The following is a 19,904-nucleotide window of genomic DNA, read 5'->3' on the forward strand; positions in this document are numbered from 1 at the left end:
ATATGTCAAGCTCTTTCCTGCCTCAGGGCCTTTGACCTTGCTGTCTCCTATGCCTGGAACACTCTCTCCCCAGAGCTTAGCATAGCTGACACCGTCTCATCCTTTAGGAATCAGTTTAGATGTCACCTTCCAAGAAAGGGCTCTCTTGAATGCCAAATCTAGTCTTTTATTGTTTTGGTTGCTGGCCAGTCTGGGGATCCAAACCCTTGGTATTTGAATGCTGAATCTAAATCAACCCCCAGACTCTCTCTCTGTCAGCACCCTGCTGATTTCCTTCATAGCACATGTTGCAGGTTGTAATCATTTATTTATTGACTGATTGACTGTCTCCCTCCTAGAATGAAAGCTACACAAGAGCGGAAAGTGCCCGTGTCTCAGCCATCAGGTGTTTTTCTTTCTTCTGAAGTAAACTATCAAAGTATAACATATCTTCAGAAAAGTGCACACATCTTAAGTGGATAGGTAGATGAATTTTCACAAAGTGAACACACCTGTGTAACCAGCACCCAGATCAGAAAATTAATACACTCCCAAATGGGGAGTTATTGTTTAATGGGTACGAGTTTCAGTTTTACAAGATGAAAAGACTTTTGGAGGCGGATGGTGGTAAAGGATGCACGACATTAGGGCCGGCCCGTGGCTCACTCGGGAGAGTGCGGTGCTGATAACACCAAGGCCCCGGGTTCGGATCCCATATACGGATGGCCGGTTCACTCACTGGCTGAGCGTGGTGCTGACAACACCAAGTCAAGGGTTAAGATCCCCTTACTGGTCATCTTTTTTAAAAAAAAAAAAAAAAAAAAAGGATGCACGACATTATAAATGTGTTTAATGCCACTGAACTGCACACTTAAGGATGGTTAAGATGGCACATTTTATGTTAGGTGTATTTTATCACAATGAAACAAGATTTTAATTAAAAAGTAATTTTCAGGCCGGCCCATGGCTCACTCAGGAGAGTGTGGTGCTGATAACACCAAGGCCACGGGTTCGGATCCCTATATAGGGATGGCTGGTTTGCTCACTGGCTGAGCGTGGTGCTGACAACACCAAGCCAAGGGTTGAGATCCCCTTACCGGTCATCTTTTTAAAAAAAAAAAAAAAAAGTAATTTTCGAAAACCACTGCCAGCCCCTTACATGTCTCCCCATGGCCAAACACTATCTTGACTAGTTTTTCCAGGTTGGTTTGTTTTGTTTTGTGGTGGCTGGACAGTAAGGGGGATCCAAACCCTTGACCTTGGTGTTATCAGCACCACACTCTATCCAAGGGAGCTAACCAGCCAGCCCTAGTTTTGCCAGCTTTGAACTTTATATAAATGGTATCATACAGTATTGTGATAGGCAGAATCATGACCCCCCCAAACATGTCCACATCCTAATCCCCAGAATCTCTGAATATGTAAGCTTTCATGGCATAACGAACTTTGAAGATGTGATTAAGTTAAGAACCTTGAGATAGGGAGATTATCCTGGATTATTCAGGTGGACCCAGTGTAATCACAAGGGTGCTTAAAAGAGAGAGGCAGAAGAGGCCAGAGTGAGGCAATGAGAGCAGGACTCACCCCTCTGTTCCTGGCTTTGAAGGTGGAGGAGGAGGGACATGAGCCAAGGAATGTGGGCAGCCTCTAGAAGGTGCAAAAGGCAAGGAAACAGATTTTGTCCCCCGCAGCCTCCAGAAGGAACACAGCTCTGCCAACCCCTTGACTTTAGTCAGTGGAAGCCATCTGAGACTTCTAATTTATAGACCTGTAAGTATTGTTTCAAGCCATTAAATTCGGGGGCAATTTGTTACACAAGCAATAAGAAATTAACTCAACAATTAACCCTTTGTGCCTGGCATCTTTGCCTCAACATTTTGTTTGTACTCTGTAATATTCCATTACATGAATATACTACATTTTATTCAGCAACTGTTTTTTTTTTTGTTTTTTTTTTTAAAGATGACCGGTAAGGGGATCTTAACCCTTGACTTGGTGTTGTCAGCACCACGCTCAGCCAGTGAGCGAACCGGCCATCCCTATATGGGATCTGAACCCGGGGCCTTGGTGTTATCAGCACCGCACTCTCCCGAGTGAGCCACGGGCTGGCCCTATTCAGCAACTGTTGATGGTCATTTGGGTTGTTTCCCATGTAAGCTATTATGGATAGTGCTCCTATGAACATTCTTGTACATGTCTTTTGGATAACATATATACACATCTCTGTTGCACATATATAGGAATAGGATCTCTGGGTTATAGGGTATGCGGATATAGTGGACGCTGTGGTGCATCCCCAGACTCTCCTTCAGGACTGAAGGACTGATTCCCCGAGCTGCTGGAAGGGCTGCTGGCTGGCAGTCCTCAGCTGCCAGGCCTCTGAGAACTAGCCTCAGTAGCAAAGAGTTCCTTTGGCCAAGGTCACACATGCTTCCCAGGGGCAGCCTGTATCTATTCAATGACTGGTTGATATGTGGAGGGGGGAGATAGAAAAGCCTCCTTACCCACTGCCACTTGGAATAGCTTTTAAGGGTCACCCCAAATTCAGAGCTCTTCGGGGATCAGGGGAGGATTTTGTCGAGGCTACATCCCAACCCAGCCTCTCCCTCTGCCCAACCCTGCTTCCTTCCCTTCCTCTGAAGGTGTTGATGCTGGGAGCACTCCCTAATAAACTTCCTGAATGCTAATCTCCACCCGGGATCAGCTGCCTGGGAATACAACCTACAACAGCTTATGTTCAGCTTTCATGGATATTATCAAGCTGTTTTCTAAGGTGATTGCCCCAGCATATACTCCCACCAACAATGCGAGAGAGTTCCAGTTGCTCAACTTTCTTGTCAACATTAGGTATTTTCTGTCTTTGTCTTTTTCTTTTTTTTTTAAGCCACTCTGGTGGGTGGGTAGTAGGTCGTCATTGTGCTTTTTTTCTTTTTCTTTTTCTTTTTTCTTTTCTTTTGTGCCTGGTTGGTGCGGGAATCCGAACCCTTGACTTGGTATTATAACACCTTGTTCTACCCAACTGACCTAACTGGCCAGCCTCATTTTGATTTTTTTTTTAATGGATAAAATTTATTTTTCTAAAAAAAAATAAAATAAAATAAAAAATAAATAAAATTTATTTTTCTTAATTAATTAACTTATTACTATTATTTTTACATTCTAAGATATTGTTGCAGAGCAGTTGAGGGGAGGGGAAAAGGAGAAGGGGAGGGGGAGAGGGTGGAAGGAGGAAAAAAGAAGGGGGTCATGGTCAAAGCCCATGGCAGCCCCCTCATTCGAACAGGGAAGACCAGGGCACTTCTGGCGGTGGCTCATGGTTGCCGATGTTGGGAGGGGTGTGGCTGAGCCTCCCCCGCTCCCTGGTTTGGGAGCCCAGGAGGCTTCCGGTCCTTCTAGGTTTAACAGGTGTTCTTTGGTGGTGTTAGACCTTTACTGCTTAATATCAAAACTTTGTCTCTTATCTGTGGGTATTTTTTTTTTTCTTTCAGTTCTGTGTTGGATTATTCACTGTTCCCACCACCTAAACTCTGCACTGGAACTAATTTGTTGTCCTTTGGTTACTTCTAAAATGGGGAAACTTCCTAATGGAACCAGCATGTGAGCCCTGTGGTTGAGCTAAATTGCTGCTTTGCTGCTGATTCTCTAGGGAAGGCTTTTTGTGCAGCTTAGGTTTTTTTTTTTTTTTTTTTTTTTAAAGATGACCGGCAAGGGGATCTTAACCCTTGACTTGGTGTTGTCAGCACCACGCTCACCCAGTGAGCTAACCGGCCATCCCTATGTGGGATCCGAACCCGTGGCCTTGGTGTTATCAGCACCGCACTCTCCAGAGTGAGCCAGAGGCCGGCCCTGTGCAGCTTAGGTTTTGATTGTTGACCTTGTGAGTCAACAATTCCGGGTCTTGTGAGGTCCAATACACCTGGGTTGTGTGGAAACTCTGGTCTGGGCCTGAGTCTTTTCAGCAAACTGCATCCCCTGCAGTTCTATGTTCCTGACCAGTCTCCACTGAGTGATCCTTTACTGACTGGGGGGCAGATCAGCTGTCTATGCTGCACCCCAGTGTTCCCCCGGTGGGCCTGTCTCCCCTACTACCTGTACTCCAAATACTTCCCATGGGACAGGCCATGCACCAGTCCCTTGTGATGACTCACCAGCCTCTGAGTGGCTTCTTTTTTCAGTTGTCTGTGGCTCCTTGATCCTATGCAGATCCACAGGAACCCTGCTAGTGGTCTTGCTGGCCAGGGGCCACCAAGGCTCTCTTCTCCCCTGCAGATTCCAAGCAACTTCAGACAAAGGGCACATCTGTAGCTTTTGCCAGTTCTTGCTCCATATGTTCACCAGGGATAGCCTTGAAGCAGCTGGGGCTCGAAATGGTGGGAGGGATCTTTACTTTCTCTCATCATGGCTTTTCCTTCCTTCATGAACTTGTAGGTCTCTCCTACAAGTTCATGAGCTCTAGTGGCCCCAGCTTGGCTGTTGTTGCTTTTTAATAGTTGTAAATTGGTTGATTGCAGGAGAGAGTGACACTGGGGATCATCTATTCCACCATCTTGACCAGAAGTCTCCAGAATGGATAAAATTTAGACTGACCATACCTCAGCGGCCACATCAGAGGAAGATCTACAGGCTCTCTGCTCTCTCTGCTTCCATAGTCTTGCACCTGAATCACTGTCACCACCACCAGATGGACTTTGGACTTCTCAGCCTCAGAAACTGTAAGCAATAAATGTCATTTTTCTTTATAAATTAAAAAAAAAGAAGAGGAAGATCTCCAGGCTGCATTGCGGAATGAGATCTGCAACCTAAAGCAGGGCCTCCCTAAGGGCCAGACAAGCAGACTACAGCCTGAGACGCTGCAGCACAACTGGAGACACTGTCACTGTGCTTTTAATTTGCATTTCTCTGACTTAAAGAAGTTGAATACCTCATTACATGTTTATTGGATCATTTGGATGTACTCTTTTGTGAATCGCTTGATCAAGTCTTTTACCCACTTTTCTACTGGGTTGTGTGCCTTTTCCTTAGGGATTTTCAGGTGTTCTCTCTACAGTCTGGACACATGTCCTTTGTTGGGTATACTCAGAGTGTCTCAACAGTACCAACACATAGTGGGTCCCCATAAAAATGAGTTACAAATACGAGTATGCTTGAGTCTGAAACTCCTTTAAGGAAAGAATGCTTGCATAGGTGAAACTGTGTACAGTTTTAATGAGTATAATTGGATATAGATTCAGATCTCAAGGAGAGGGAAACAGAACCTTAAAGAGAAAGGCCCAGCATGCAGGTAACATACCTCAAACTTCACCACTCCCGGCCTGTGGCTTCTGGCCACATTTAAACACTCAAGTTCTTAATGGTAATTGTACGTTTTTTTGTTTTTATTGAAACGTATTGATTATACATATTTGTGAGGTGCAGAGTTATATTTTAATGTGTGTATGCAATGTGTGATGATGGTAATTGTAAATTAATATTCATTCTTTCAATGAATGTCCGTGGAAGAAAGTATCACTGAGCCAGCCTTTTCTAGGCTCTGAGGAGCCAGCTGTGAACAACAGACAGAGACAAGATCTTTGCTTCCAGGAGATCTGGAAGAGACAACAGATAAACAAAACAAAATAATTTCAGAGGATTTTGAGACGGAAACTGAAGGAGTCGGGCTTGGAGGAAGGACGGTCAGACCAGGGCATCAAGAGGCCCCGCCCTCGGCCCCGCCTCCATCTTTGCATACGCCTTCTGATTGGCCAGCCGAGCGGGCTTGGGAAGCAGCGGGCGGGAGGGGCCGAGATGCAGCGGCAGCTCCGGGTGTCGCCCGGCGGGCGGAGGGCAGCGCGGGCCGGAGCCGGGCAGGGGGCGCCCGCCGCGGCACCCGCGCGCTCCTAGCTCCCCAGAACTGCTGTCGGGCCCGGGCCTTCCCTGCCGCCGTCCCTCCCGCCGTCTCCGTCCCTCCTCCCTTTGTGCGGCAGCCGCCCCGAGACCCCGGCTCCGCGGGACCCCGGCCGGGCCTGACAGCGGCGGCGCACCAGGCCCCGCGTGGGCGCCCAGCCGGCGGCCGATGGCTCGGAAGCGCGGCGCGTGCGGGGCTGCTGCAGCCCGAGTCCGCGGCGCGGGAGGCACGGGAGGCTCGGCCCGTCTCCGCCGCATTGTCCCGGGCCCCGCGCCCCAGCCCTGAGCCTCTGCGCAGCAACGCCCGCCCACCGCCGCCCGCCGGGACATGCGGAGAGCCGCCGGGATGGAGGACTTCTCCGCGGAGGAAGAGGAGCCGTGGTACGACCAGCAGGACCTAGAACAAGGTGAGCGAGGGGCGGGGGAGCGGGGTGCGTCCTGTGACCCCTCTCCGCTACTCCATTGTTGGGCGGTATCACCCGGGGAGGGGCCGGGCTGGACCGGGAGCACCCAACTCCAAGGAATGATGCGTCTGGGAACTGGAGACGTGGAGAGAGCGGGCGCTGCCCGGGAACACCCGGACCGGACAGGCGGAGACCTGCAAAAGTGAGGGAGGGCTCTTCCTATTTCCCCAGACGACAGGGATCCATCATTCAGCTCGCCCACCCCATCTTAGAGGGAGCAACTACCCAGGGGCCCCTGGTATTGTTAGGGGGCCCGAGTACTGGCAGGAATCTCTGGAGGTCGAGAGGTGGCTCCTTGGTTGTGTTTTGCTGGGCGGGTGGTTGTGCATGGGTGTGTAGAGGCAGGTTATCTCATCCCAAACCTAGCAGCATCCACCCATCTCTGCCACGATTTCTGAGCTCTAAGACTCGCAGAAAGTTTCCCCAACTCGCTCCCCGACTACCCAGGGAAGGGGTGGTGCGAGGACCGTGCCGGTGAAGAAGCGGAAAGTCTCCATTCTGCCTTCATGCAGGAGGATTCGCCCAGCCCTTCCGTTCTCGGGCTCCCTCCCAAATGGCTCATGGTTTGGATGGGGTCGGGTTTGGGAATTCGGGACAGTGTGCCAGATTAGAGCCTGAGTGTAGAGGGAGCCATGCCCACCCCCCACATCTGAGGGCAGAAAGGGATATTGGAAGGGGGTTAGAAGCTGGTGATGAGGTGGCCGAAGTGACATCACTGGGAGTAGGGGGCGGGACTGTCGGGACAGGAAGAGGGAGGAGGCCTGAAAGGGTCAAGGCCAAGGCCTGCTGGACTGGAGTCAAATCCACCCTCTCCTCCACCAAGATGCCTCGTTCTTGGATGGTCAGAGCTGGAGTGGGCAAGGAAATGCATCCAGGGAGAAGTGACATTTCCACAGTCACCAGCAAGCTGGGAAGGCGTGGACACAAATCTGGTGCAGTTTGTACCATCGCATCTCCTTTGGTCTGGTCACACCCTGGTCTCCATCCACAGGGGCCCAGAGATCTGGTTTTGCCTGATGTGAGGCATCTGCCCAGACCTTGGAACCTTTGTTTCCTGGCCCTGACCCACTTCCCCACGCAGCCAAGATTCACTGGCAGATGAGGCTCTGTCCTTGTGCTTAGGACTGTGGGCTAATCAGAGCCTCTGGGGGACAAGTGTGGGACTGGATGTGCTGAGTTAGACCCTGCCATTGCCTGTGCCCTAGGCTCTGGCCTCAGCTTCCCCGCCTGGAATGGGATGCCCCACACTGGCTGTGATAATTTCCTCCCCCATCCTGAGCACTGCACCAAAACTTTTACATTCCACAAATATCTATCAGGCTCCACTTAAGTACCAGACACCTCTCTTGACCTGGGAATAGACACAGCCCTGACCCTCAAAGTGTATCTGAGCAGGTGAAGGAGGCAAGGTTGTAACTAAATGTAGGTGGTACAGCATTATGGGCATAGGAAGCAGTGGGGCAGGCTTCCTGGAAGAGGCAAGCTGAGACAGAAAGATAGGAAGCTGAGTTCTTGGGAAGATGGTCTCCCAGGGAGGCAGATGCTGATATTGTTTAATTCCTGATATGCTGATGTCTCATTTAATTCCTGCACCCCTAATGAAGGCTTTGACACCATGCCTGGGCCAGATGTGGGAGGAAAGAGCCAAGCAGTAGTGGTGGCAGATGTTCTACTTCTCAAGAGGGGGAGGTGTCCAGGATTCCAACTGGGCTAGGCAGCCCTGTGTTGGGGCTGGGTGGGGGATGGGGCCCTGCAGGCCCCTACTTCTCTGCTGCAGCAGTCAGTGTTAGCCAAAGCTCAGGAATGAGGAGAGAAACCGGAGACGAGACAGTCTCAGAAGAAACTGGAGCTTTCCACCAAAACCAAGATGTCTGCTTGTCATGGGCCAGGTGCTGTGCTGAGCCTGGGGACATAGTCTGTGCCCTCAGCGGACCCCACATTCCAGCAGAGGAGACAGAAATGGGATCAAACTAACAACTGTGTCAGAGTGCGGGGGATTCTGCAGCCATTGGCACAGTGACAGAGAAGGCAGAGACTCAGAAAGATCTATGCCAGGGCCTTTCAAGCTGGAGAGCAGAAGGAGGCTCCCCAAGCAGAGGGAAGGAGGAAGGCAGTCCAGCAGGCATTTTAGGGGGAAAGAATGCTTGTACCAAGGCATGAAGCAACGTGAAAAGGCTGGAAAGTGGAAGTGGAGGGGAGGCAGAGGAAGTCCCAGGCACAGCCACTGAGGTGCCACCCCATGGGCCCAGCCCACCTGCCCCTCAGGGCCAGGCATGGGGAGCTGGAGGGGGAGTGGAGCATGGGCCGAAGGCCAGCCACAGGGGGGTCAGGTGCCTGTTGCATCCCCCTTCCCTACACCCACCCCCCAGTTCTCTTCTGCACAGTTGTTCCCTGGTTCCTCTGAGTGGCCCGGGAAGTGATTTTCTCAGCCAGCCTCCTGGTCTCCCTTCTATGTCTGTTTCCACCTGCAAAGTGGAAACCCAACTTCACTTTCCAGAAACCTGGCCATAGAGATCCTGTCTGACTTTGATGCCGCTCTGTCCCAGTAGAGGGAGGTAGCTGGGACAGGCGAGGTCCTAGCTTCTCACTGTGTTTTCTCTGTCCACTGCCACAAACACCGGTAAAAATAGAAAACTCCATTAATTATTAAGCATTGCCACTCTCTCTCTCTGCCCACCTCCCTCCTCTGCCTTAGACCAGGCATGGCGGGCCCTGTGGGTACTTCTTTCCAGGCTGAGACATCACTGCTGAGTCACAGATTTGAAGTCCTGGGCACCTGCCTCTTCTCTCCTGCCTCGCCTGACCTTGAGTCCTCAGCCTCGGGGAGAGCTCTGGCACGGCATGGGGAGGGATGTCTTTCCTCCTCTCCCATTACCCCAAAGGTGATCTGACCCCAATTCTGTGGACCGAGAGTTCCTGGCATTCATGTCTGGGAGACTGGGAGCATGACCACACAGCCATGCCACGTGGTCGTTTCTTTTCAAAAACATCCCTTTAGCTCCCCAGCCATTCCCTCTCAGTACTCTGCTTCATGTAAAACCACTAAAGCCCACTAAAGGAGACCCCAGAAAACCCCGGGGTCCAGGCAGGGGAGGTGCCAGCTCAGGATCAGTAACTTCCGTGGCTTGGTCTAGTGTGACCCATTAATCTGGCTGTCACTGGCTGGCTATTCTTCCCCTTCTACTTCCTGCTTAGCCAGCTTGCCCTTCTCCTGCTCCTGGCCTCCCTCCCTTGAGCCTGGAGCCCGCACTAGCCCTCAGTAGCTGGTGCCCTCTCCCTAGCACTTGGCTCCACTTAGACCCTGCTCTGCAGCTGCTAGACTCTTCCCAGGATCCCTCCTGGCAGCTTTGGCCAGCTTAGCTTGCATTGTGATCCAGTTTCCCTGAAACAGTCTGAGATTCTCCTCCTCCATACCCAAACAGCTTCTGTTGTGTTTGCCTTTCTCCCCATCCCTGAATCACTAGGTGGCCCAGGTCCCATTCGCTGCCTTCGCAGGGCAGCATTCGATGTCCCTGGTGTACAGTGGGTATACACGCAACCCCAGCCCACCAGCGTCAGGAAAACACACACAGCCCAGGTACCCACCTAGAAGGGGGAATGCGACGGTGCAGTTGAACTCGGCCACTCGTCACTCTGCCTCTGATGCTGTGGCCCTGGACTCTGGTTAAGAGGCAGGGGCTCCACACAGGCCACCCACGTGGAGCATGTCCCCTGATGCCACTACGGGAGATAGAATCAGTAGCAATGGCCTCTTCACAGGCCACCTCATAGTTCCCAAGGGAGGAAACATTTAGGAGGGTGGCCCTCTGTTCCTATTTCATTTATACCTGAATTATTGGATACTGTTTGGAGAGGAGCCAAATGCTTCCCAACCCATTATAGAAAATAGGAAGACGGCGTGGCCCTCTCACTACAAACTAGGGCTGGTCTGGCTGGGCTCCTGAGTGACTGCCAAGCACACAACATAACACAAGGCTCAAGTTCAATGATCTTTTTTTTTTTTTTTTTTCGTCTTTTTTTTGTGACCGGTAAGGGGATTGCAACCCTTGGCTTGGTGTCGTCCGCACCGCACTCAGCCAGTGAGTGCACCGGCCATCCCTATATAGGATCCGAACCCGCAGGGAGAGCGCCGCTGTGCTCCCAGCGCCGCACTCTCCCGAGTGAGCCACGGGGTCGGCCCAAGTTCGATGATCTTAACATCAAACTTCACTTTGGAGACCCCTCTAGACTTTTGCCCAACTTAGAATTAACACCCTCATATACCCGGTGTTCTCATTTCCTTTCTAAGTTTATGTTAGGAAACCAGTTTTTCTTGGCATCTTCATCAGAAAGTTGATTGCTCAAGGCTAAAGGTTCTTATCTATGATTTATATAATTTGGTTTTCTAATGGCCAAGGTGGGCATTCGGGAAAGCTGCTTTTGTTTTCCAGGCTAAGTTGTTGTGGCCCTGCTCTAGGATGACAGTTTTGCATGCTTTCTCCAGATGGCATCTGGGCGCGGGGCCCTCCTGGCATAGGCCCAGCCCCAGAGGCTTGAGAATCTGGCTGTTTCAAAACCTCACCCCAGAGTGTGGGAGCGGACTTCCAGGGGCTGATCAGGCCCCTCTGCCTTTCAGGAGGCAACGTCAGTCCTGCCCCCAGCTTAGCTAAAAGAAAGCCCGAGCTCTGTTCTCAGAGGCCCACCGAGTCACTGCTCTCCAGGGCTCATTGGAGAGGGAAACCTCCACCAGGCCTGTCCGATGCATAACAGAGGGCTTAGCTGAAACAACTGCCTACGAAACTTTCCAGGAGGGAGGATAGAGCCCATCCATCCTCTAGGGACCCTAGAACTATCACTATGTCTAAAAAGGGAAAGCATCAAAGAGCTAAATCCCTGAACCACATCTTATCAGCCCCGGTAGAGTTCTTTTACACACCATGATCTGGATTTACACCATCAGCCTAGATTGAGGGCTGTTTTAAGAAATGGCAACTAGACAGTCTTTTGGCAGCATAAATAAAAAAGGCCTACCCTCTGTTCCAGCAATTCTGTTTCCAGGAAAGTGTCCTAAGGAAATAGGTAGTGATTTTTTTTTTTTTTTTTTTTTTTTTTTTTTTAAAAGATGACCGGTAAGGGGATCTTAACCCTTGTCTTGGTGTTGTCAGCACCACGCTCAGCCAGTGAGCAAACCGGCCATCCCTATATGGGATCCGAACCCGTGGCCTTGGTGTTACCAGCACCGCACTCTCCCGAGTGAGCCACGGGCCGGCCCCGGTAGTGATTTGCACAAAGGTTTTTGGATAACAAAATTAATTACAGTTTCTTTTTTTTTTTTAAGATGTCCAGTAAGGGGATCTTTTTTTTTTTTTTTTTTTTTTTTTAAAGATGACCGGTAAGGGGATCTTAACCCTTGACTTGGTGGTGTGAGCACCACGCTCAGCCAGTGAGCGAACCGGCCATCCGTATATGGGATCCGAACCCGGGGCCTTGGTGTTATCAGCACCGCACTCTCCCGAGTGAGCCACGGGCCGGCCCCAGTAAGGGGATCTTAACCCTTGACTTTGTATTGTCAGCACCAGGGTCTCCCAAGTGAGCCAACCGGCCCAGCCACGGGCTGGCCCTTACAGTTTCATTTTTAATAGAGAAAAAGTTGAAGACCCTAAAGGTCTAACACTAAGGACTATTTAGGGACAGCTATTGAGGGGCCTGTATACAATAGAATATTCTCCATCCACTAAAAATGATCATGTAGGTTTATGTTGACACAAAAAGCTACCCATGTCATATTGCTAAATGAAAAAGGCAGAAACAGAAAGATCTGATTATGTTTACATAAAATTATATCTATGGATGTTTTAAGCACAGAGAGCACAGCATCTTTCTCTAGGTGGTACATTTTCTTTTCTTCTGTCCCATTTCTCCCCTCCTCCCATACCACACACACACAGTGCAATTTTAATTACTTACAAATAACATTCTTCTGTCATAACCATCTCAGGCCATGTCCATTTGTTAATGAAATTCCCAGTTATAGATCTAAGATTATATATGAGGTATATTTTCAAGTAATTTTTTTATCATTGGTTTTTAGACCAATGCTATTTGATTCCTATGCTATTTGATTTTTTTACAACAAGCATGCCTTAAGAAAAACATTAAATCTATTAAAAAAAAAAAAAAAAAACAGCCTTGTGAAACTCAGCCTGAGCTTGCTCTAGAGACCTCTTTAAGGACTTGCTGCTCCCCACCACCAGTCTTGCTCTCTGGATTAAGCTGCCTAAATCTTTTTTTGTAAACAGCTTTATTGAGATATAATTCATACACCATACAGTTTACCCATTTTTTTTTTTTTTTAAGATGACTGGTAAGGGGACCTTAACCCTTGACTTGGTGTTGTCAGCACCACGCTCTCCCAAGTGAGCCACAGGCCGACCCCTCAGTTTACCTATTTAAAGTGTAAAATTTACCAAGGTTAAGGGTTCAGATCCCCTTACTGGCCAACCACCAAAAAAAATAAAAATAAAGTGTACAGTTTAATGGTTTTTAGTATATTCCCAGGGTTGTACAACCATCACCACAATCAATTTTAGAATATTTTTATCAGCCTGCCTAACACTTTTTAGAAACAAAGGGAATCATAAATATATCTAACATTATGTGTGTGTGGTGGGGGGATTGCATTCACTCCAAATGTCTAGATACCATTACGCAACTCAGACTCACAGGGAGAGTTTTTAGGGATGTCAGTGCCTGTCACTTCCTTCTACCCCCCTCGCTTGCCTCTCCATCCCCCCCCAAAACAGGACAGATTCTCTCCCAGCCTCTCTGGTGGGTGTTCACTTACCTTTGGCTGGAGTAGGAGAGGGGAAGTTTCAGTCCTACAGGGTTCAAGACACCAGGGCAGCTGGGGCAACAAGGTGAGTTAGCTGCCTGGGGAAAGGTTTGGGGGATGGGCATGTGTCACTAGGATCAAATGGTACCCAACCAAGGTGAGGAGACCTGACTTCTCCCAGCATGGCCATAAAACCGCCGGTGACCTTGGGCAAGTCACTCTTCACCCTCCTGCCCATCATCATTCATAAAATGAAGAAGCCAAAGAACCTGAAAGCTGCCCATTTGCCTGAGCCTCCCACTGCCCCAGGAAGAGTGAGCCTCTCCCTTACCTGTTGTCCCAGGGCACTTTGGCCCTATGTGTACCAGAAGCTCTTATCATATTCCACTCATTCTTTCAAAAAAGGTTTATTATGCACCTACTCTGTGCCAGGTACTATCATAGGCCCTGAGGACAAACAGATAAAAAGCCCTGCCCCATTAGCTCACAATGAGTTGGGTGAGAGGAACAAGATAAATGAGTAACTTGCTTGGTAAGGGAGATACTGGTGAGTGCTAAGAAGAGTTAATGGGGGGGTGGGGGGAGTGCAGGGCAGGGCAGGATGCGACTCTGAATCACGTGGTTGAGGAAAGACCCCCCCCCTGGAGAAGGTGACATTTAAGCATAGACTGGAAGAGGACGGAGAGTGAGCCCTGGGAGTGTCTGGGGAAAGGACATTCCAGGCAGAAGTGAAGGGAGGGTCAGTGCAAAGGCTTAGCTCCTGGCTTATATCTCCTCCCAGGCCTGTGGGCTCCCTGAGGGCAGCCCCTGTGTTGCCTTGGGGTCCCCAGGGACCCTCCCAGAGTGAATGCTCTGAACATTAAGAAGGGTCCTCTGCCTTCCTTCTCACACTGTTTCTCCCACCTTCCGCCCCCTCCCCCCAGACTTGCACCTAGCAGCGGAGCTGGGGAAGACTCTGCTGGAGAGGAACAAGGAGCTGGAGGAGTCTCTGCAGCAGATGTACTCCACCAATGAGGAACAAGTGCAGGAGATCGAGGTAAGGGCCACACAGGCCCTCCACATGCTCACTCCACCCATCAAGAGCCCTTTGGCCTGTGTGTGTCTTTGTGCAACTTTAAAAAAGGCACCCTCTTAGCAGATATAGCCTTGGCACACAGCCTTGTGCAGTTCACACACAACTCTCCTGGGCAGCCCTACTGCATGCCATCTTTACTCCCCACTCAGCTGCAGATGAATGCCTCAAAGCGAACCTGTCCCTAGAAGTAAGAGGAAGATGGCTGGCCAGATTGCCCAGTTGGCTGGAGCGCATTGTTATGACACCAAGGTCAAGGGTTTGGATCCCCGTACCAGCTGCCCAAAACAAAAAAAATGTAGCAGGGAGAGACACAGACATTTGTCCCTGCCCCATTCTAAAAGGCTTCTCAATTCCCCCCGACACACACGCAGTACCTGACCAAGCAGCTGGACACACTGCGGCATGTGAACGAGCAGCATGCCAAAGTGTATGAGCAGCTGGACCTGACGGCCCGAGACCTGGAGCTGACCAACCAGAGGCTGGTGCTGGAGAGTAAGGCTGCCCAGCAGAAGATCCATGGGTGAGGGCCTGGCCGAGTGCTGGGAGCAGGGTGTTAGGGAGAGGCCAAGGGCTGGGTGTGCTTGTGGGCATATGGACTAGCAGAAGCCCAGGCCTAGGAACCTGGGATGGTAGTGAGTTCACCCTTGTCAGTTATGTGTGGCTTAATGTTCAGGCCACGACCCTTCTTTAAGCACCAGGCTCTGTTTTAGGCACTGGGGGTACAATGATGGGGATCCAAAGACACTGTCCTGCCCTCTGGGAGTGCACAGCCTAGGAGGGAAGGCAGGCATGCAAATATTTTATTGCAGGGCAGGATGACAAGTGACAGAAGAGTGTAAGAGGAACTGAGCTGGCACAGATGAGGAGTGATCTGCTTGGCCTGGGAGGTGTGGGAGAAGGGGGGATCCTTGGGCATGCAGTGAGTTCCCCATCTGACCTCAGCACCAGGTAGCACAGCTCAAGGTTGCCTGTCTGTCCCCTATTCCACACCCTTCCATCTGCAGGGAACGAGGGCTGCGGTGAGGAGGGCTGGCCTTCTCCCCTTGAAACCCCATCCACTCGTGTCCCCGTCCCACCCCCAGGCTGACAGAGATCATTGAGCGCCTGCAAGCCCAGGTGGAGGAGCTGCAGGCCCAGGTGGAGCAGCTGCGGGGCCTAGAGCAGCTGCGAGTGCGCAGGGAAAAGCGGGAACGCAGGCGAACCATCCACACCTTTCCCTGCCTCAAGGAGCTGTGTACCAGCCCCCGGTAGGTGTGCACCTCTCAGTGTCTCTGAGGCCCCAGGACTGCCAGCCAGGGGAGGGAGGAGAGGGTGGGCAGCGGGCAGCAGGGGGGCAGGGGAATTGGTGCTTCATCCAGGCAGTTGGAGAGACTGGTCCTATTGCTGACAGTCACAGCAGCTGGCGCCTACGGAGCATGGGCTGCATGCCTCCACTCTGCTGATTTACTTCTCATCGCAACACTGAGAGGTGTGTTTCATTGTGCCCACTACTCAGATGAGAAAACTGAAGCTCAGAGTTTATGGGTCTTATCCGAGGTCACCTGTTAAGTAAGAGGCACAGCCAGGATTCTAACCCAGGAGGGGTTAACCACTATACTTTTCATTCATCATTAAATCTGAGACAGATGACTACTTAAGAATGTAAGGATATGGATCGTGTATTTTAACGGGTGTTTCAATAAAGGTCCTGGCAGGAGAAAGTGCCTCACAAAGCATGATGGAGGAGAGGTTAATAATGAAGGGAAGGGAAACCACAGGGACTCTGTAGTGCAACAGAGAGGAGCTGTCACCATCCCTAGTCCTCAAGGGACAAGGGAGGTTACTGGACCTATAAGGGATGGAGAGGACTCCCTGGCTGGCACTGACCAGGGAAAGAGCCCGGGAAGACGTGCCCCACAGTCTCCCTCTGTTCCCACCTCGGACCTCTTGCCAGTGTCTCCCACTGGCTGAGCTCAGGAAGGAGCAAGGAAGCCCGGCCATGGCAGTCCGTGGTGATCAGCCTCCATGAGGGCAGAGAGGGGCGAGAGAGACCAGGGGCAAAGCACTATCCCGCCCAGTGGACAAGAGAGATGGAAGTGGCCAAGGCTGGGCCTTGGGCCTTGGCCCTGACCTCCGCCCTCTGCCCACCTGCCCTGCACCCCCCCCCAGGTGTGAGGATACCTTCCGCCTGCACAGCTCCTCCCTGGAGCTGGGCCCACGGCCCCTGGAGCAGGAGAACGAGCGGCTGCAGAGCTTGGTGGGGGCTCTGCGATCCCAGGTGAGCCAGGAGCGGCAGCGCAAGGAGCGGGCGGAGCGCGAGTACACGGCGGTGCTGCAGGAGTACGCGGAGCTGGAGCGGCAGCTGAGCACCATGCAGGGCTGCCGCCTGCGCGTGCAGGAGCTGGAGGCCGAGCTGCTGGAGCTGCAGCAGATGAAGCAGGCCAAGACCTACCTGCTGGGCCGGGAGGACCACCTGGCCGAGGCCCTGCTCGCTCCCCTCACCCAGGCCCCGGAGGCTGACGACCCCCAGCCGGGCAGCGGGGATGACTCGGGCGCCCAGGACGGCATCTCCTCGCCGGCAGCCTCGCCGGACCACACGGTCCGCAAGAGCTGCAGTGACACGGCACTCAGTGCCATCGTGGCCAAAGACCCAGCCAGCCGGCACGCAGGCAACCTCACGCTGCATGCCAACAGCGTGCGCAAGCGGGGCATGTCCATCCTGCGGGAGGTGGACGAGCAGTACCACGCGCTGCTCGAGAAATATGAGGAGCTGCTGAGCAAGTGCCGGCAGCATGGGGCCGGGGTGCGGCACGCCGGCGTGCAGACGTCGCGGCCCATCTCCCGGGACAGCTCGTGGAGGGACCTGCGGGGGGGCGACGAGGGCCAGGGGGAGGCCAAGGCAGGGGAGAAGAGCCTGAGCCAGCACGTGGACGCTGTGGACAAGCGGCTGGAGCAGAGCCAGCCTGAGTACAAGGCGCTCTTCAAGGAGATTTTCTCCAGGATCCAGAAGACCAAGGCCGACATCAATGCCACCAAAGTCAAGACGCACAGCAGCAAGTGACTCTTTTCCTGGCCTGCAGCTTCCCCCAGAATCCAGGCCTTGGGGTCCTTCAGCCTCCGGTGAACAAGAGAGCCCTTTAGCAGCAATATATCACAGCAGGTGGCTGCTCCAGAAGTGTGAGGGATGGGGTTCCTCTGATCTGGGGATGCAGCATGTTCCCTGCTGATGTGGGAGGTGGCCAACCTGTCCTGCCTCCCAGGAGCCCTCGGCCACCCTGCCTGAGCCCAAAGGCACAGCTCAGAGTTTCAAAGCCAAACGTCCCCACTACCCTGGGGATTCCCCAGCTCCCCCAGCCTCCTGCTTCCTGACCCTGGGGCTCACCTTCAGATCTGTGCCAGGCTTCTGAAAGCCATTCTGGATCAATTGGCTTTTTCTTTTTTCCCTTCAGTTTGGTTTTTCTGAGAGATTTGCAATGCAAGGTCTCCTTGACCCCTTGCCACAACTAGAAACACTTGAAGGGGGACCCCAGAGCCAGCTGTTACGGGTTCCAGGGGTCTCCTGGACCACCCACTGCTTCTCCCCAGCTGTGATGCACTGACATTCCCTTAGCACCAGCTGTCCCACCCCCGGGTCCTGACCAGGTCACAGACGGCCCCTGCCATACAGAGCAGGAGGCGTCAGCCAGGCCGAGTGCCCCTGCTCCAGCCTTGCCAAGGATGGGCTTCCCTGGGCTTCTCCCCTGAGACCCTTGGCCCACCACAGATCTGTGGCCAATCAGAGGGAAGAGGGAGCTCCTCGGCAGCCATACATGAGCAGTATATATACCCTGTTTCCTTCAAAGCCAGCCTCCTCGGGTTCCCACCCTAGAAATGCCTCTGGGTACTCGCCTTCCAAGGCTGGGCAGTGGGGAGCTCCCGTCTTTGCACACCGCCTCTGACTCCAAGCTCGGCTTCTGCTTCCCCTCTCTGCACCTGCCCCCTTCTCAGGGACCATGATGTCTCATGCCACGCTCCCCACAGGCTAACTATGGCACAGGTTGCATCTGTAGCCCCCAGAATGTCCTGGGCATGTGCCACCAGCCAGTGATCCCCAGTGTCCACCCCTGTCCCCCCTTCACTGGGGACCCAAGATTCTCATCCCACATAGAACAGTATTTAGTGGGGACAGGGATAAGGAACATGTTCCCTCCCTCCCATAAAATGCCTGCTGTTAACCTCCCACCTTCATGGGGGCCTTTTGAGGACCCAGCTGGATCAGGGGTTCAATCTTTTGGTTTAAGACTTCAGAGAGTCAAGCTTTAGCTAAGAGATGCTCAGGTCCCCAGCTTGCCCTGAGCAGTCCTTCAGGGCTGCTGGTTCCATCTGCTGCCCTTCCTGAGTCCCATACAGCCCAGTGGAAGGCAGTGGCCCTAGCCCCTGTGCTGGGAGCCCAGTGGGAACCTTCATGCCTTATTTATTTCTCATGGGTAAAGAGGTTTTCATAACAAGCATGCTCGACCTCCCTGGAGACACCCCTTACTCTCCGGGTGGCACTGTGATGCGAGCTGGCGGCCGGGTCCTTCTGTTCATGCCACTTGGAACTTTTGTCCCTTGGGGCTGGGCAGCTCCTGGCCCTCCATGTGTCTCTGTCATCTGGGGAAGGAGGGGTGGGGGACAAGCTCCAGCCTGTCCATTCCCCAGCTCTTTAGCGGCCGACCAGCATCACCTTTGAAGTATACATGAGAGAAATATATTTACAAATGCTTTATTCTCTTCTTTAATAAAAAATGCACCAGTATTCTAAAAGCAGAAATGGCCCCGGAGCCACGGTCCCATCTCTGCATCTCCCACATCGGCTTCCCATCATGCACAACCACAGGAGAGGGTGGCCCCTGCGCTCCACTCTCCGGGGCCCTCCAAGCCCCTCTGAGGCCACAGAGACCTGGGTTCTCAGCCTCACCCCCCCCCCACCTGCCCATGGTTCGTATTCACTGGTGCCAGCTGTGCCAGTCATGCTCGGGGTACATGGTGAGCAAGACAGGGTCCCCGCCCTGGAGTTTACACTCGTATGGGGATGGCCACCCAAAATAAACAAAAGATAGAACAATGGAAAAATTGGGGCAGGAGGGTGGTGCTCAATGGAGATGAACCAGATTTTTAAAAAAATCTTACGTAATCATATCTAGATATATACATACAGCACACAAGATATACAGTGTATCTGTGGCATTAAAATAACACAGGGAGTGGGGGCTGGCCAGTTGTTCCCTCAGTACTGTGTGGTCAAGGGTTCAGCTCCCTGCACCAACCAGCCACCAAAAAAAAACAACTCACGGGGGTGCAATTACAAAAAAAGAAAGAAAGGGGTAATGATAATGAAGAAATGTGCTGAAAAACACTGAAGGAGGGTGGTCAGGGGCACCCTCTGAAAGATGTGACCGTTTAGCTGACCCGGAGGCTGGGGAGGAACAGCAAGAAGCACAGCGCAGGCCCAGGGAGCAGCTGGGCGGCGAGGAAGAGGGAGGCCGTGCCCCCCAGGGGGAGGGCTCAGGCTTCCTGGGTGCCATGAGAAGCGATCGCAGGGCTTTAATAGCATTGTGGTTTTAAAAGCTTTCCCAGGTGCTACGTGGAGGTTGAGTTGTAAGGAGGGAGAGTGACGGAGCCCAGGGCAGTGGCTGGTGCCAGGAGGGACCACGGAGGATGGGGAAGCAGACCAGCCCTAGGGAAGTGCCCA

General features: G+C 52.3%; 1 protein-coding gene across 1 annotated transcript; it reads left to right on the plus strand.

Annotated features, from left to right (window-relative positions):
• Window positions 1-6,076: 6,076 nt before the first annotated feature.
• CDR2L (cerebellar degeneration related protein 2 like) lies at window positions 6,077-18,958 on the plus strand. Its single transcript, XM_063080883.1, has 5 exons — window positions 6,077-6,269; window positions 14,061-14,173; window positions 14,584-14,732; window positions 15,295-15,459; window positions 16,361-18,958. Exons 1-5 carry the CDS (start codon window positions 6,191-6,193, stop codon window positions 17,250-17,252), a joined length of 1,398 nt encoding a protein of 465 aa, XP_062936953.1. The 5' UTR covers window positions 6,077-6,190; the 3' UTR covers window positions 17,253-18,958.
• The last annotated feature ends 946 nt before the right edge of the window (window positions 18,959-19,904 follow it).

Source organism: Cynocephalus volans, chromosome 16, assembly GCF_027409185.1.
Source record: "Cynocephalus volans isolate mCynVol1 chromosome 16, mCynVol1.pri, whole genome shotgun sequence".
In the NCBI taxonomy this organism is placed as follows: Eukaryota; Metazoa; Chordata; class Mammalia; order Dermoptera; family Cynocephalidae; genus Cynocephalus; species Cynocephalus volans.